The 17,638-nt window shown below is 37.7% G+C and overlaps 1 protein-coding gene across 5 annotated transcripts in view; it reads left to right on the forward strand.

The window, feature by feature from the left end:
• The window catches only part of RGS7 (regulator of G protein signaling 7), a 136,473-nt gene that overhangs the window by 27,538 nt on the left and 91,297 nt on the right, over positions 1-17,638 (forward strand). For all 5 annotated transcript variants that reach the window (XM_026082400.1, XM_026082402.1, XM_026082403.1 and 2 more), the window contains exon 2: positions 16,987-17,037. In XM_026082400.1, coding sequence (XP_025938185.1) covers positions 16,987-17,037 — 51 coding nt within the window. The remainder of the gene's footprint in view (positions 1-16,986; positions 17,038-17,638) is intronic.

Raw genomic sequence — 17,638 nt, forward strand, 5'->3', positions numbered from 1 at the left:
TATAAAGTTGCAAAAAGTGTTTGCTTTTTAAGGCTCATCCATCCTCTTTACTGCATAGTAGGAGGAGGGATCATCAGTAGCAAGAAATGATACGAACTCACCAGAGCTAATACCACTATAGTTATAGTGTTTGTATTGTGTGATAAGAATATCTTTGAAGTTAGTTTAGGGAAAACAGAAGCAGCATGTTTAATAAAGATATATTTTGGATTAAAAATTTTGACTCATTCAGCTAGAATTAACCACTGACAAGGTAACACCTTAAGAGAAAAAGGTAGATGAGATTGCCCTTTATTCTCTTCATTTTCTCTCTTGCTCTAAGACTGTCTATTTACTTTCCCTGGGTGCTCAGTAAAGCAGATCTTAAGGCACTGGCCTCTGGCTTTGTCAAAGAGATGAGACTGTCATAGCGTAATAATGCGCATCCATCTTACTTGTGTTCAAGCCTTCTCCAGCTCTTTAATTTAGAATTATCCACTAAGAGCTTTCTGAAGCTTTACCTAGCAAATCAGTTTTCTGCTGGAAAATGCTTTCACAGTCAAACTGTTTCATGAGAACATTTTGATGTTGTCATTAACTGGAAGTACTGAAATACTGCATTTTGATTTTATTGTTTTATTATTATACTTCTGTTAGAAGTTTTCTTATGAGTCAGAAAAATGACRATGAAACATTCTGTTTGTTTTATACTAAAAAAAGGCTTTGCCTTTATTGAATTAAAACACTGTAATAGCACTGAGGGAAAATATTTTGGAATTTTTGGAAGTTTTGATCTGTGGCTTTGGGGTTCCAATTCAGGACAAAATGAAGTCTCAGAATCTTGGAATTTGTGTCAGGATATAAATTCTGGTGTTTAATGAAACATGAAACATCTGTTTGAGGATAATCTGCTAGTGCTTTTGACAGGGGAAGCTCATAGAATAACAGAGAAGTAGGGGACTACATTGAGCAACCACAGAATATGACTGATACAAGGAATTGTCATTATGCAGTTAAGCTGTCACATTAAAAAATTCTGATTGTAAGGTCCCTAGGAGAGGGATTCTCTGTTCCAGTGTATTTATATAGCAATTAGTATAAGACACTTCAGTACTAGAATTCTTAAATGAGCTCTGCAACACTGAACTGTGGAGAAGCTGTCCAAATCTTCTGCCTTCCCTGGTGTGTTAGGCTTGATAATCATCAGCTTTACTAAGATTGGAGTACAGCAAGTTTAGGCAGCACTTAAGGGCTATTTTCCTGTATACATTTGCTTTATGTATGGCAGTTAGTGGGTGCTTCATCTTAAGAACCTGTGCTCAGAGCTGTAATTTTTCTGTATTTTCTCAGTGCACATGAGTTCTTGTTATGAAAAAGAAGTTGTCTATCTTTGTTAGCTTGCTTGCTAAAAGAAGAAAATGCTAACTAGCAAGTGCAACTCTCATAAGCCATGTTAAATAGCATTTTTAAACACAAAATAAGGAAAAATCACTGAACTTTAGAAGAACTTATTGGCAGTGATGGAATCTTGTTACTTTCTTTTCCTGGGTGACAGTCATTTGAGCCGCTAAAGCCCAGCAAACTCACCCTGAAGCAGAACAGTCAGGTGGGAACATTCGCCATTTCCAGCGTTTTACAGAGGAGGTTTCGTACCACTGAAAATAATTGCTGTGAACGCTGCGCCATCCTCAGCAGTGTGCTCTTGTGATCCTGTTTAAGGGATTGGAAATGCCAGTTTGGCAGCTATAAGGGCAGTGGCATGGCAGATCTGAGGAAACAAAGGAGGTTACTTGGAAGCAGAAGAAGCCTGTATTCCAGTCCGCTTGAGATTATTTGTCGAAAACAGTGCTGTGGCAGATATTTGTCTATTGGTATTTGACAGGAGCTCATTTCTGTGTAGGTTCAGAAGGAAGATTAAATACAGCATAGTACATACTTAGTTTCGACGTAGAAGCCTGCCTAATGCAAAGCAAAGCAAAAATTTGTTGGGGGTGATATTCTGCTTGTGTCTTCAGCTCTCTGGTGACCTATATTCTTCCTCTTCTATACCAAGAAAGCCTCTTACAAGTCATCTTACTGCTATTCCCTTTTCCCTGTATTTTGAGGAGAACTGTGGCTCCATTCCCTGGCTCTCAAATCTAGGGAAGTAATCTGCCTAATTCGCTAGTCCAGGCAGAAGTACCTTTTGCTGCTCTCCACCAATTTCTTATCTGCCAGCATGATAAGAGGAGAATTGTATGAATCACTGTTGCCAGATTGAACAGGATACAATTACTTCATGGAAAAACACAATTTAAAATTTTCTTTTTTGCTGTCTTTAATTTCTTGTTGCACTAGGGGGCTGCTTGCCTTTAAGCCGATGCTGAGTTCATTTTAGCCCTTTTGGCACATAAAAAGACCCAGGAAGAGTATGTTCTTCCCACATCACTGCTTGCCCCCTCCCTCCCCACCTTGGGACTATATTGCACTTAGTCTACAGAACTCCTTAGCTGACTGACCACATCTTTATTCTGTCTAGGGCCTCAACACTGGAGTTGTGTCTGCTTTCACCTTGCGCTGATAAGCAGCATGGCTGGTAGTCAATATCCACTTGTTTTGTATTCCTTTACTAATCCTGCCTTTATTTTTCCAAGGAAGAGTATACCATCCACTCCTGAGTCTGTAATCAAGGGTTAGTGATGAAATGGTGCCCATCAATAATTTTGCAGTAAATACCTAAAGGTCTTAAAATATTACCTGGAGAAGTAGTCAAAAATATAARTAAATGGTTGTGTACAGAGGCTGGGAAGAAGAGGCGCAGAATTGCTGGTTTGGTTAGGTGTGTGAATGGTTGTCTCTGTGTGTTTCATTTCCCTTTTTTTGTTTTTTTTTACATCATGCTTCTTTTTATTCTTGCATTGACAATGTAAACAGCAAAGACACAACACGTACTAAAGGTAGTATTCACATCACTGCACACTCCTAGGCAACACTATGAACTTAATTTTTCTCTGTATTTTGTAAGAAAGGAAAAAAAAATGAGCCGAAGCCTCATCCTCACAAAGAGCTACCGAACGCACAAGTCTGAGTTGCAAAAGACCCATTCTGTGTGCAGAGGACAACACTGTTCTCAACCGTTTCATCCAAATGAAATAAAACATTAAAACGTGCAGTCAACTAGCATGAAGAATAGAATCTAGACTCCAGGACACACAATATTATTTATTATACGGATGCCTACAGGTCAGTCTTTTCAAAACACGATCTGTTCTCTCAGCCACTCAAATCCTTAGCACAGTATGGGGAATTATTATCTTTATTACAGAGATAAATAAGAAACCTGTGACTTACATGAGGTCACGTCGCAGACTAGTGGTCCAGCATTGTTCAGTATACTCTTTTTTCTTGTTCTTCTACCTCATAACGGATAGCTGAAAATGACTCTTTTCTACTTTATCTCCTCACCTAAGTTTCCAAGTACTTCCTGTGAGCCAGCGGCTCAGTACCCTGAGCAGGAGCCCTGGCTGTAATGAACGTAAGGGTAGGGATGGGAGAAGACAGGAGGTCATTGCAAAGACACTAACTTTGCCGAGACACCAAGAGGCCTCCACCTAGAATGGAGGCATTAGTGACCGCTCTTCAGTCACAGTCAGAAGCTGATGCTGACGGAAAAAAAAATACTTTGCTTCAAACAGGCATTTGTTTAATTTGGTACCAAGTTACTTGTAAAAGCAGAAAGGCTAGTTTTGAATTCATATAAATATAAATATATCATAGACAAGAAACTAATACTAGCTGCAGGGCTGCAATTAATTTCTCACAAATGCTCATGTGTATGTGCACAGGAGAGCAGAAGGGCAAAGGAATGAATTTGGTAAGCTAAAAAGTAGAGAAATTTGTTTTCTGGAAGTCATATAATGTTTCATTTAGCTAAGTTTGCTGTGATTGGTGGGAGCAGAGTTTATACAATGGCTGGCATATATGCTTACATATATGAGCGTATAGCGTACTTCAATTTTAGACAGAAATATCGTACTTCTTATGGATGGTATAATGAAGTGTATTTAAAACCAAAGCAGCTGTTGATTGCATATTAAAATGGTAGTTCACATCTATTTTAATTTTTGATAAAACTCCATTGATGGATAAATCATGTAAGACAATTTCAATTGTCAGCATAACTTACATTTCAATGAGTCATTGGGAATTATCCTCAAGAGCTAATTGATTTTGCTTTTATTGTGACAAAGTGTTTGAGATGCGTATGCAAAGAACTACATGAGAAGGGCCACGTGATTTTATTCCTTTCAGAAAAGATGTGGTGACGTGTGCTTTAGACAGTAGTGCAGCACAATTACTGATTAGAACAAATTAATTCATAATCTCAGAAGAGACATGAAAGGTTGCAAATCAAAAATGTGCTGAATTTGGTGGAAGAATAAAGCTGGAGAAAAGATCAATTTTATTTTTAACACAATTCATTCCATGCTGTATGAGGTAAACGGTTTTCATTATGCCAAGCACTTGAGCAGAATAAAGTCTTGAAAAGACTTGTGGCAATCCTGTATTTGGGTAAAAGCTGAATGGGATTAGATTTTCAGTCAGACTAATGCTCCAAAGTATAGGTACTTACAATTTGGATAACTTCATCTTTTTTTCCTTTTTGAAAATGTAGCCCTGCAGCAGATCTTTGAAGTGTAAACTCTAAGACATAGCAGTATTAAAATAATCATGGATCTGGAGGAAATAGCACAAAAACGTTCAGCACCACTTAATCAAAAATTGAAATTCATTTGAACTTTCTGTAGTCTATTGAATATTAAAACATTTCATATTTCAAATAAAAAAAAGAATCCTTGAGCAAATTTCCTATCCTAGCCGATGACATTTCTGGTGTAACACTTGAATGTGAGGATTAAGGATGAAAGTTTCTACTCAGTTTCAGGAAACTTTCTTGTATCTTATGTTTTGTATGTATTGCTATTAGTTGAAAAATAACTATTCTGTGCTGGAGGCCACAGAACAATGGGATTTTTGTGTTAAAAAATAAAACCAACAGTTGACAACTTTGGCCAAATGATTAAGTATTTTTATTCTGAAATTCCATGGCAGTTCATCATGAAGTTTGTGTTTTGGGGCTTTCTGTTATAGCCTGTGTCCCCAAGTTGGGTGGTATCTCTGAAGATACATATTTTATGCAACTGCCATGTTGCAGCATCTCTTTTACTGAGAACGAAAACTCCTGTTGGAGGTATTTTGTAGCTGTGAGAATGATGGGCTAATGATGCAGATTCTCAGGGAAGTTCGGAGTTCTTTATTTGCAATTCTGTAAATTGTATCAGGAGTTTCTGCACAGGATCACATTTTGCTGTTGTACTTAACATCTTCAAATCTTTCCAAAGAATATATTTTAGTCAAAGTAACTAAGTAAAATGGTTTGGGTTATTCAGGAAATCTGTGATGATCAAAAGGGTTTTTTTGGACATCAATTTTCAGAATCTTAAGCGTAGAGAGCATAAGAGCACGAGTCACTGAAAGAGTGTTTTGGAATAGCAATGGGTAAAAAAATCCATTTTCAAACCAGCTATATAAATTAACCATTATTGTCTAGGAACCCTTTGTAAGAAAGGAAGCAAACTGGCATTGTTCCTGGGCAAATGTCAAAACTGGAAGTTGCTGTGTCTCAACTGACTTTTTTTCTAGAGTCAACATCACAAGTCAAATGATATATCATTTATATTTTTACTCTCATTCCCCCTGAATTAGAACTTCAGGATTTTCCTCTGTGAATGTGAATTGCCTAGCAAAAATTATATTGCTGCCTCACTTCCTCCCATTGCCATCTGTGTGTGGGTGTCTTTGGGGGGCAGTATGGCAATAATTAGAAGAACCATTTCAAAAGGAAAATATCAGATTTCCTAGACATATTGAAGTGAAACTGTGAAAAAAATACAGAATTGATTGAAGCAATAGAGTGATCAAGACTTTGACAAAACCTTTTTGTTGAACTTGAAGGCTGTTTGTTTTTTCACACTATTTTCAAAATGCTGATGTAAAAATAAGAAAGTAAAGCTGTTTATTGCAGCAGAGATAATCTCAGGCAGCTGTTACTGTGCTGTGAAGGTTATCAAAGTGCAACTTGCAGACAGTTACTGGTACGTGTATGAGAGAGAGAACACTTTTGACTAGTAGTGATWTGTAATTTTGGAAAAATGAAGAGACCAGAAGCTGCGGGGTGTGATGACAATGCTACAGAAAGTTAAGAAGGTGGCTTTGGATAATGCTACTGCTACTTTGATTGGAGGGTGGGGGGGGCTTCAGCTTGGCTTTCCTTTCAAGACATTGTGATTGCAAAATCTGCACTCATCTAAAACAAGATAAATCATATTTCCAACTAGATGCAATGTATTTTTGTATGAGTTCTTAAAAAACAAAAATTAAAGCATCTGTTTTTATCTAAAGCAGGTATAAACTAAGGTTTGGAGTTACATTTCTTGAGAGTTAAAATCTGTAAATCACAAAATTAGATGATTTTACAGTTGAGTACATGGACACCTAGTATTGTCAAAAATAGTCATACAATTTGGGGAAAATTTATTTATGGTGACTGTTCCTATCTACATACACTGCATGAAATAATGTTGGCTCTTTCACTCTGGCTGTTCAAACAAACTGCTCCACTCTGACACCAGTTCTGCTCTGCAACGGTTTAGCTCTTGGGACTAGTGTATCAGCATTCCCCTAGAATACTTAATGTACAGTCTCAGTATAAATTTATTCTGTTTACTTGCATGCTTCCTTCTCCAGATGAAGAAAGCCATACAGATGACCTAGGCAATGCCTTCATTTAGAAATTTCAGCCACTGCTGACTTTCTTGAAAGAAGCTCCATTTCAGTAATTGCATACAAATATATAGGATAAAGAAAAAAACTGCCTAGGTACTGCTTTCCTCTGGGGAGCTCTCCAATATTCACAATACATCATTCTTCTGTTACTTCGAAACTTGCTTACTAATTAAGAAAGAAGACTTAGGAGTTGAACAGTGCAATTTCATGATGTCATCTTAGCAGTGAGCTCCAAAAATTTGTGCTTAACAGTCTAGCTATTTTCTATACCAGGTTGTCTGTAGGGTACAGTAAAACACCTAGGAGACTTAAAAATAAAGCCAGATGAACTGTTTTCAGTAAACAGCAAATTTTTCCCTCAAAAATATGTTTTAAGTTGTTCTGAAGTAATTTACAAATCTTGGTTGAAATTTCAGAGGGATAGTTAAAGAGAGTGAGGCAACAGAGATGTTACTGTTGCTCTTTTACACATTATTTCAGGAAGTAGAGGACAAATTTAGGATAGGAATCACATATCCAGTTCCTTCTCTGTATCTGAATGCTTTTCTTGAGGGAGACTGCTTTAGGATTCCTGTTCTGGTGCATGCTACAGCAGGATGCTCTCAAGCACTCATACTGATGCTGTTCTACTTTGCTTAACAGACATTCACTGGAATAGGGAGGGGACCTGAAGTGCTTAACTTTCCACATGAGTGTCTTACCCAACATGATAACAAATCATACTTATTTTCTCCTTTCATCTCCAGGAGTATATAATGCAAAAGGGTTACAGTTCCGATAAAAAGAATTAAGAGGGGCCAAGATCAGAATGCCTAATGACTGGAGCAGAGACACCTAAGTTCAAATCCTGGAACTGCCTGTGTCTGAGCAGAGATATGGACTAAGATTGCCTTACACTTTAGGGAATATTATAATCAACAGGCAGTTTCTCATTTTTTGTTTAAGGAAGTTACAAGATCACTGAGAGAGATGGAGAAAATTGCTCTCCAGGTTGGTAGTTGGGCACTCACCTACAAGGTAAGACACTGAGGCTGCAGCACAACTTCACAGCCTATCAATTTATGCAGTACAGACTTCTGTTAGGAAGAGCACCTGACACTAGAACACTCTGTGTTCAGATGATTCCTGCTCCCCTTGGAGACTGATTCAGAACTACTCGGAGGAAGGGATTTAGCTTGAGAGTTCTCTAAGGTAATGAAGGAAGGAGAATGCAGTGAACTACTGAATGCAACTACTAACAGCAAATGTCACTCCTGTCTTCAGAAATGACAAGGAGGACCCAAGGAACTACATGCTGGTCAGCCTCACCTTGATCACTGGGAAGGTAATGGAGCAGCTAATCCTGGATATGATTTCCAGGCACGTGAAGGACAAGAAGGTGATCAGGAGTAGTCAGCATGGATTTACAGAGGGGAAATCATGCTTAACCAACCTGATAACCTTCTACAATGAAATGACTGGCTTGACAGATGAGGGGAGAGCAGTGAATGTTGTCTATCTTGACTTCAGTAAGGTTTTCGACACTGTCTCCCATAACATCCTCACAGGCAAGCTGATGAAATATGAGCTAGATGAGCAGACAGTGAGATGGAGTGAAAACTGGCTGAACGGCTGAGCTCAGGGAGTTGTGATCAGTGGCACAAAGTCTAGCTGGAGGCCTGTAGCTAGTGGTGTCCCACAGGGGTCAAGACTGCATCCAGTACTGTTCAACTTCTTCATTAATGATCTGGATGATGGGACTGAATGCACCCTCAGCAAGTTTCCTGGTGATACAAAACAGGATAGGATAGGAGTGGCTGATAGACCAGAGCTGTTGTGTTGCCATTCAGAGGGACCTTGACAGACTGGAGAGATGGGCATAGAGGAACCTCAAGAACTTCAGCATAAGGAAATACAGAGTCTTGCACCTGGGAAGGAAGAACCCCATGTACCAGTACAGGCTTCAGGCTGACCTGCTGGAAAGCARCTGCAGAAAAGGATCTAGGAGTCCTGGCGGACAAGTTGACCATGAGCCTGCAGTGTGCCCTTGCAACAAAGAAGGCCAATGGTATCGTGGGTTGCATTAGGAAGATCATTGCCAGCAGGTCAAGGGAATCGATCCTCCCCCTCTACTCAGCTCTGATGAGGCCAAACCTGGAGTGTGGAGTCCAGTTCTGGGCTCCCCAATACAAGAGACATATGGAGCTACTGGAGCAAGTCCAGCGAAGGGCAACTAAGATGATGAAGGGCCTGCAGCAGCTCTCATATGAGCAAAGGCTGAGAGAGCTGGGCCTGCTGAGCCGGGAGAAGACAAGACTGATGGGGCCTTCTATCAACATGCACAAATAGCTGAAGGGAGGGTGTAAAGAGGATGGGGCCAGACTCTCTTCAGTGGTGCCCAGCGATAGGACGAGAGGGAACAGGCACAACCTGAAACACAGGAAGTTCCATCTGAACATGAGGAAAAACTTCTTCACTGGGAGGGTGACTGAGCACTGGAACAGGTTGCCCAGAGAGGTTGTGGAGTCTGTGTTTGTAGGGGAGAGAGGAACTGGATGAGAGGAGATGAGGGATGGATCATGATAATGAGGATAACTTGAAGCTAGTTAGCTCCTAATCTTCTTTTATTATTATTTTGTATTTTTCTGATTGACAGGAAATCARCTAGGTCTTACTAGTGAGACTCCTGGGCTCCTTGCTGATCTCAGACTTTAGAAGATTTGTTTGGAGTATGCATACAGTAAAGTGTATGAATTTAAAAATGAGAATTTTTTTTTCTATTTGGTGAGGGTTAAATGAGATTTCTTCAGGGCATTCAGAATTCTAATTCTATTTCCTGATTTTTTTTTCACAAATACCTTTTAGATAGAAGAAGTTATAAAGTTTCCTTGCCAGGGGAATGTACAAAAAAGTCTTTTCTCTATTCATGTCACCTGGACACTGAAATTTCACAATAGCAGAGAAGATCCCTGGCTTCACATCATTTTGAAGAAAAACATAAAAATCCCTGTGCAATAGAACGGCTGTGCTGGGTTTTCAGACTATATATTTTTCTAAACAGCATCATTCTTGTCTTGCAAATGTTGAGCATGAAGCAATGTTCACTAGCAAGATGCTCTCTAGTGCTTACAATAACAGCCTTGTGATTACGGAGATCCCATCTGTGGTGACTGGTATATTGCTGATTATGCATAGCTAGTGTCATCTGTAAAACAGTCACTTTTAGCTACTGAAGTAAATAGAGGATTTTTTTTGAGAATCTTCAGAGGTAAATGTTGCTGGAATGAAGTAGCGGTTCCTTTCCGCTGGAGAGGAATAGGGCCCGTGTAGATTGGCACTGTTTGGATGATGAGTGGGCACGAATTCATGCTTACTTACCCTTCTAGTGTCATTCGACCTGGATTTCTGTTCTAAAGCCTGACTGTGAGACATAGTGTGGTTGCAGAATTTACATTACTGGAATTTGGTGGTCAGCACTGTGGGTGATTTCATGTAAGCATGGGAGTTAGGAGGGATTTTTCACATTCTATATTAACTCTTTCACAGTATGAAAGTAGAGGAGTTTTCCTCTCTGAAGGAGAGGTTTAGTAACTTAGCAATATCAGGCAGCACAGTTATTCTTCACAGGGTTATGCTAGCCAGGACAGGTATAGATCATTTTCGCAGTTCTAGGCTTGAGTATTTTTGAGGATTGCTTAGAGCTTGAGTGAAAGGGTCCAACTCAAAGACGATTCATTTAGGTTTTTTATTTTTACAAATTCCTGTGTTTGTCTTCACTGCAAAAAAAACGAGTACTTATTATAGCCTATTATATTGTTTTAAAATGAGAAAATTGTAATTATTTTTGTGTTTGAATAGTTTCGTTAAAATATTCCATATTCACTGTAAAGCTAGGAGTATTTTTAAAAGAGAATTTTAAACCTGCAACTGGTTATAAGTTTCCTTGAGGTCTATGGGAACTTAAACCAATGCTCTGGGCCATCTCCAGTTGTAATAAGTAAAAAGAAAAAGTTCATGCATCTATTTCCATGAATAATGAAAAAAAAACAAGTGGCAGAATTAAATATGTAAAGGTTGAGATGCAAATTTCATTCATCGAACTGCACTTTGATCAATGATGTATTTCTTTTAAAAGTTAAATGATTTAAACAGTAAAGGTAAGTAGGTTAAGTATGTAAATTCAATCAGCAATATATTCAGATTAGCACAAATTCAGCTCTGTTGTTACTCATGGTACACAGTAATTCCAATTAGGTCTATATATTTATCTTTCATTAATCCAAAGGAAAACAGAAAGGAAACAGAAAAAATTCAAGGTGGAAAGCATTTAAATTCATATGAAAAAATTCCAAAGCCAGCCACATGCAACCTTTGTGGCATTTCCCTTATCTCCCCCTTTTACCATCTAAACATTTTTTTACCAGCTTACTTCTGAAACGTGACCTGGGCAATCAAGGTATCCCTTAATTCATTTTCTACTAGACTTAAATAAAATGCAGTTTGGCACTGACTGTTGTCATAATTTAAGCGGAAATACCTAATTTTTCCTTCAAGCACTACTGCAACCGCAGCCTCAAAGGGGAGTCCCCACACCTTTCCTCTCCTAGTACTATCAAGTGTCTAATGCAGATCTTCCTTTTGCTTAGCTATGATAGTCATAGGAAAAAAGAATCTGAAAAACCTGGAAAAACCAGTAACCTGGAAAAACATATTCAGATCCCTAAACCTATAAAAAGTGTTGACAGTGATATTATAGCCGTTGCTTTTTTCCCCACTGCCTCTCTGCCCTGAGATATGTATGGTACTCGACTTTGTTCAGATGTATGCGTGCACACACAAACTGTGCTTCTCAGAAAAAGAAAAAAATTGTAAAATGTCCATGCTCATATACCTGAGTGACAACATGGTATGCTATGGTATGTGACCGTGAAAACTTCAGGGAGAATGTAAATCATCATGTCCCAATCGCTGACGAAAGCCCTTTCGTGCCGGGTCAGACCCCATCTGAGAGCAATCATCTTCTCAATGGCCGGACATCAGAAAACTAGTAGTGCTGAGAAACAAGGCAGGCCCCAGGCCTTTACAGTCTGCCTCCTAATCTGATCCAGTCGCAGTATTGCCAATATCTAAATCAGCGGTGAGAAATGTAAAGGCGCATATTTTTTTCAGACACTGACCAACAAGGATTTTGATGTATGTATCAATAATTAAACTTCATTTCACGATGTATTGCCAGTGGTGTTGAAGGCAGAAGTCAAAACAACACAACTCCCTCCTTTCCCAAAGGAAAAAAGAATCAAGGGAAAGGCAGTGGTCTTACYTCGTCTAATAACTGTCAGGTTGTCTTAAATTTAGAAACTGCTATTTTAATGTTTATTAAGTTATTGCTACCRTGAGTTGTTCTGTGCCTCATTCTCCACCCGAAACCGGATTGTGGTGAAACTGTGAAGGTGCCTGGGGGGCTCCGGGTGCTGCGTTGCTGCCTTTGAGCGGCCAGCCCCCCCTGCCGCCGGTCCTGGCCGGGGCTGGGCCCTGCTGCGGCCGTTTCGCCCTCTGCAGTTCTGAGGTCTGCAATGAAAAAATGAATAGGACTGAGATATCAGTAGTAAAAGCGTACTTTCTGTAAGGTTGAGCCTGTCTCCTTCTGAAACGAGAGATTGTTCTAGCTCAGTTAAACTGCTCAGTGATCCCACAGCTTGTAATTCTGATTAATAACATATATTTTCTTACAGCTTGAATCTTTTTCAACTAAGTATGTTTTTGAATTCTGAAAATGATACAGCATTTTGAATTTTGATTTTGATTTTCTTTTGCATGACTACTATGTTGGGGTTTTTGTGTCAGATCAAGGATAACATGGCTCATTGCATCTTTGCATAGCAAGAAATGATTTTACAATTTCCATTCAATTTGCTATAGTTCAAAATCAACAGCTTTTTAAAATGTGTTCTGCAGAGACTTATTTAAAATAAGGATTTTGTGCTTGAAAGCTAGCCTTGACATTGCTCTGGCCTTTATGGCTGTGATGTGGAAATTAGCATTGCAGAGTTCAGAGAGCACATTTTCCTCAAATAATTTTCCTTAAGACTCTGTGACAGCTAGAGCAACTGCTATTTTCAGGCCCCTTGCATTTAAAAGTAACTTTGTAAAGAACATGGTTGAGAGTTTTGAGTTCATATATGAATTTAAATATATTTTTTGCTGCTTTCATTAAAAAATTAGAGAGCCTTTCACAGTTGTGGACTTGGGTAAGATCTTGTGAATTTTATCTCCTTTATCTGGATAGGTGTTGGCATTTAAAAATCCCACTGTTAGTTCAAAGGCACTGAGTCTAAAAACCTTACATGTTTTCTGCTTGTGCTAGCTTTGATTTGTTATTAAAAACGATCACTTAGTGTTGTCCAGCTGTATTTGATCTAAAGATGGACATGACAAGTACAGGCTTTTGGGGGATTTCAAAATTCAGTTGGCAGTTTAATTTCAAGTCTTCTTCACCTTACAAATCTAATGCCCAGCTTGCCTTTTAGTTGCTTTAGGAGTGAGGCAGAGAGACTTGGAGAACTTAGCTTGAGCATCTCCTCTGAAAATGTTAYTACAAGGATTTTGTTATCATTCCTTACCAGTGACTGGCACCTTTAACAGTAGAGAAAAAGTGAGTATCGTTTTGACAGTGCAAACATTTTCTCTTTTTTAGATTGTGGCTTTAATTCAATCAAGCGTAGCACTTGCAATCTCTATATTTACTTCAGACTATTTTACTTTCTGTTCAAAATGAATAATTATAATTCCTCCTACAGAACTGGTTTTGCTTCTAGTTAAAAAGATAATTGTTAAAGATAATTACAAATTATATGAAGGGGATATTTTAAATACCTAAATTTTAAAAACACTTCATTGTCTATGTGAGACAACATCAGCAGACATTCCAAACATTTTCCTTGAAGCTCCTGGTAAAGTTGTTTTCATTTTTGGAAGGGACAAATACCAAGCTATTGCCTTCCATATCATTTATGTCATCCTACTAGCTTGTCTTTCTGATAGTTTGTTGGCAATAAGAGAGATTCAGGATTGAGAGTTAAAGGTGTTTCATCATATAGCTATTAATTCTTTCTTAAAAATAATGAAGTCCTAGTTTTTGGATCATGATTCCTGTATATGTGAAGTATAGAGTATGAAAATAGCATATGAAAAATTACATAAATTTACTAGTCACCATATTTTCAAAGCTAGCCACTCAAAGGAAATACTGTTTGCCTTGAAAAGCATCCAGTTGTTTTGTTGCCTTGTTCTTTTCGTGATCATGTAAGTAAATAAGAAATTATAATAATGGTCTCACTTTTTGAAACACTTCTGCATAAGTAATAAAGTTCAGAAAAGGGTGCAGAAATGGTTGACTGAGTTGAAATAATCTTGTTGATTAGATATGAAAAGTAACAGCCAAAAACCACACAACAAACTATTAAAATTAATACATTTATTATTCTTTTTAGGACTAGAGTTGTCTGCAAGATCTTCCATAGGAATATGAACTGATAAGTTCCTCATTTGTGATATGACAGATTATTGGCAACTTTACTTTACTTGAATACCCATCACACTAGAAAGAGGGTCTGTATGTTGATATTTATTGTCCTGAGCTTCTGTCACATTATGTCACTATGTCAATCATTGGAGTATATGAATGTGATGGCTGGCTTAAACAACGCTGTTCAGGCATTCAAGGACCATGGAAACAGCTTCAATCTAAAATGTGATTAGAGTGGTGACAATCTTTCGGAAAAAGGTGATGCAACTGTCAAGAAATTCCCTTTTTCCCACTATTATTTATAATAAGCCAGAGGCAGTGTAATGTTTGGAGGTAAAATCTCTGATGTATAGCTCTTGTTTGCAAATGTGATCTTGTTTGCAAATTGGGAATGAGATATATGGTGCATCACTGTAAGAAAGTTTTTGGAAGAAGTGGGGTAGAAAGAAGTAATTGAAAATGAGATAAAAAAGGGGGAATTTCTGAGAGCAGAAAGTTTCTCTCCATATGGTGCCTGAGAGGTTTGAAGGAAGTCAAGGCTAGAATTCAGTATTCAAAAATCTCATATTGTTTTTCTAATTACTTTTTTCATATAACCTCTGAGGTTTTATGGCAATATTTAGGGTTGACTAACTTTGCTCGTCAGCTAATGGAAAAATATACCTTGGAACTGTCTCACTGAAGTCACTGTCTATGAAATTTCATTTTATACTTAAGCTGAAATTCATCCTTCATTGTCGGCCTCATTAACATCATGAGTAAAGAGAGGAAATATGTTTGTAGAAATACACAAAAAATAGAATACTTTGAGGTAGGAATATCTACCTGAAAACATTTTGTACACATTCAACAGTAGGCATGCAAAGATAATTTGACTTGTTTAACGAAAAATTCAGTGTAAATGCTATGAGAAATGGGGCCACTGGAGTTTAATATCTATCAAAATGCAGATATGTAATGAGTTAATAAAAATGTTTTCTCTGAAGATGGTTGTAAAATCACCACAGTTTTCTTTGCTATGAAATCAATTCAGCAATGCATACGCACAAGAAAAGCTACATTATAATCAAGTAGGCTTTGTAAAATACAAGGTAAACTTATTCACTAAGAGTAATAATATAGAAGCGGCAAAGTGATTTTAGTTAGAATGAAGAGTAAGAAAAAACAGATTTTCTTTGTTCTCTGAAATGCTTTTCTAATGTATCATATTCATATGCCCCCAAAAGATCAAAGGAAATTATGAGCTGGAAGTACAGGAAGAAATCAGRATCTGGGTAGTGACAGGGGAAGTCTCTCCCATGTTCTGATATTTTCCATTACTGTCCATTCATGAGATTTTATTATTTTGATTTGTCTAATACTTGTGTAAATTTTTATTATCTTTCTTGCTTTTGAAACTTAAAACTTGGAAAAGGATGAGGTTATTACATCTGCTCAGAAATAAATGGACAACTTAAATACTGATTTTGTTAAGGAAGTATTATGTGACATGTCTTTCCGTTATATTGTTTGTCTGAAATGAAGACATGATGCAGCCATCATGAAACAGAAAATGCACACAACCCCCCTAGTGTTTTAATGCATTTTGCCCTTAGGCCAATGCTGTTATTTAAAGTTTTTTAAATCATAAATGTGTTTGTCTTTTGGTCTGCAGAACTGCTTCGTAATTTATTTTGCAATTCAGCATGTTCACAGTGGGTCCAGCTGGATAGCTTACAGTCTGAAATGCGAGAGTGACTGAAGCTTGGCTGGGCTCACAGAGTGCAAAGTGTGATAAGAAGTTCCTGGCCAAGAGCCAGCAGAGGGGTTTTAGGAACTGGGAAGTAGGGGTGGAAGAATACTGAGGGAAAAAGAAAAAGACAGCAGGGAATCGGGCATCAGAGGTATTAAGAGGGGGCAATGACATGGACCTTAAAATAAGGATGGGGAATTAAATAGAAAGAAATGGACAGGCAGTAAATGAATGGATACAAAAGAAGAAAAGAGATTGCAATGGTAAGAAAAGGACTTTAGCACCAGGAGAAAAACAAATTCTATAGAGGGCTTAGACATGAGGCAGAGTTTGAAAACTTGGTAGTACATGGTAAGGTAAATGAATATGCTTTTACTGATGGCCAATGGAGAGAGTCCAAAGTCACTACAGCAGAAGTAATAGTTAAAGGTAGGAAAATCAGAAGGCAAGGCTGACAAACTGGAGCTCCTCAATGGAGCTCATAATGACATGTATTAGTCCAAGAGATTAAGCAGAAATGGCCTGCAGCATATATTCTGTAGATAGCATCCTCACAATGTGTATTGTATTTTCCTTTTCTAGACTTCATTTACAAAGTAATTTGGAAGGTGGGGGGAACTTAGTGTTAACTTAATAAGGTGTTTGTTTGTTTTTCTAGGTAAATTTTGCAACAGTGCAATTTTTGAAATGCAGGCTATTATCATAGCCTTAATGTGCTTCTATTATGTTTTATGAGTCTTGGCCTAAAGAAAGAAGTGAGTGGTATGTTTCTTTTGCTTAAATGGTGGAGACACTGTAAAATTAAAATAGTCTAGTTGATTCTAGACAAACTAAGCAAAAAATGTAGATTTTTTTGGTGTGGTAGAACAATATTAATTGGACTAGGGAACTGAAGAATAAGAAGGGAAAACTTGCTAAATTAAAATACCTGTTGTTTTGTTCCTAGGTTCAGACATTGTTCAATGGTTAACGAAGAACTTATCTATAGAAGACCCAGGTAATTTTTTTTTTTTAATGTCTGAAAATTCTGATTTGTCTTTTGAAATGATCAGATCTTACTTTGTCTTCTGTTGCTTTGGTGGTGGCCAGGCAGCATTTGACCTGTATAATTTCAATTGCAAAACAGAGCGCATCAAACCTCAGAAACCTTTGCTAAGAAGCTGATGATTTTGGCTGTCCGTTTTATTGGAGTGTGTACCAGGGAAGAAGATGATGTCCAAGAATAGAAGAGATTCTCCTTTAATTAGTAGAAAATTAGTCTGTTCCATGAGGAATTTACTTGGTGTCATACTAAATCGTTTCTTAAGCACGTGCTGTTTTCTTTCTTCTTTAAAGCATGACCAGAGATATTCATTTTACCTGCGTCTATTTCAGACTTTTTGGAAAGGAATTTCTGTTTCTTTGGAATTTTTTAATTTAAAAAATGTGTTTTTCTTCACATTAGAAATGAAAGTATGATYATTGTGGAATTCCAGCAAAAAATAAAATCATTTACCAAGAACTATGTTTAAGATTGCGGGTCGGACAATGTGGAACTATTATAAGTATAATTCATTATTTGGAAGTAGCCAGTTCACAAATTACCTGAACTGTTACAA

The sequence above is a fragment of the Apteryx rowi genome, unplaced genomic scaffold, assembly GCF_003343035.1.
Source record: "Apteryx rowi isolate R43461 unplaced genomic scaffold, aptRow1 scaffold_576, whole genome shotgun sequence".
In the NCBI taxonomy this organism is placed as follows: Eukaryota; Metazoa; Chordata; class Aves; order Apterygiformes; family Apterygidae; genus Apteryx; species Apteryx rowi.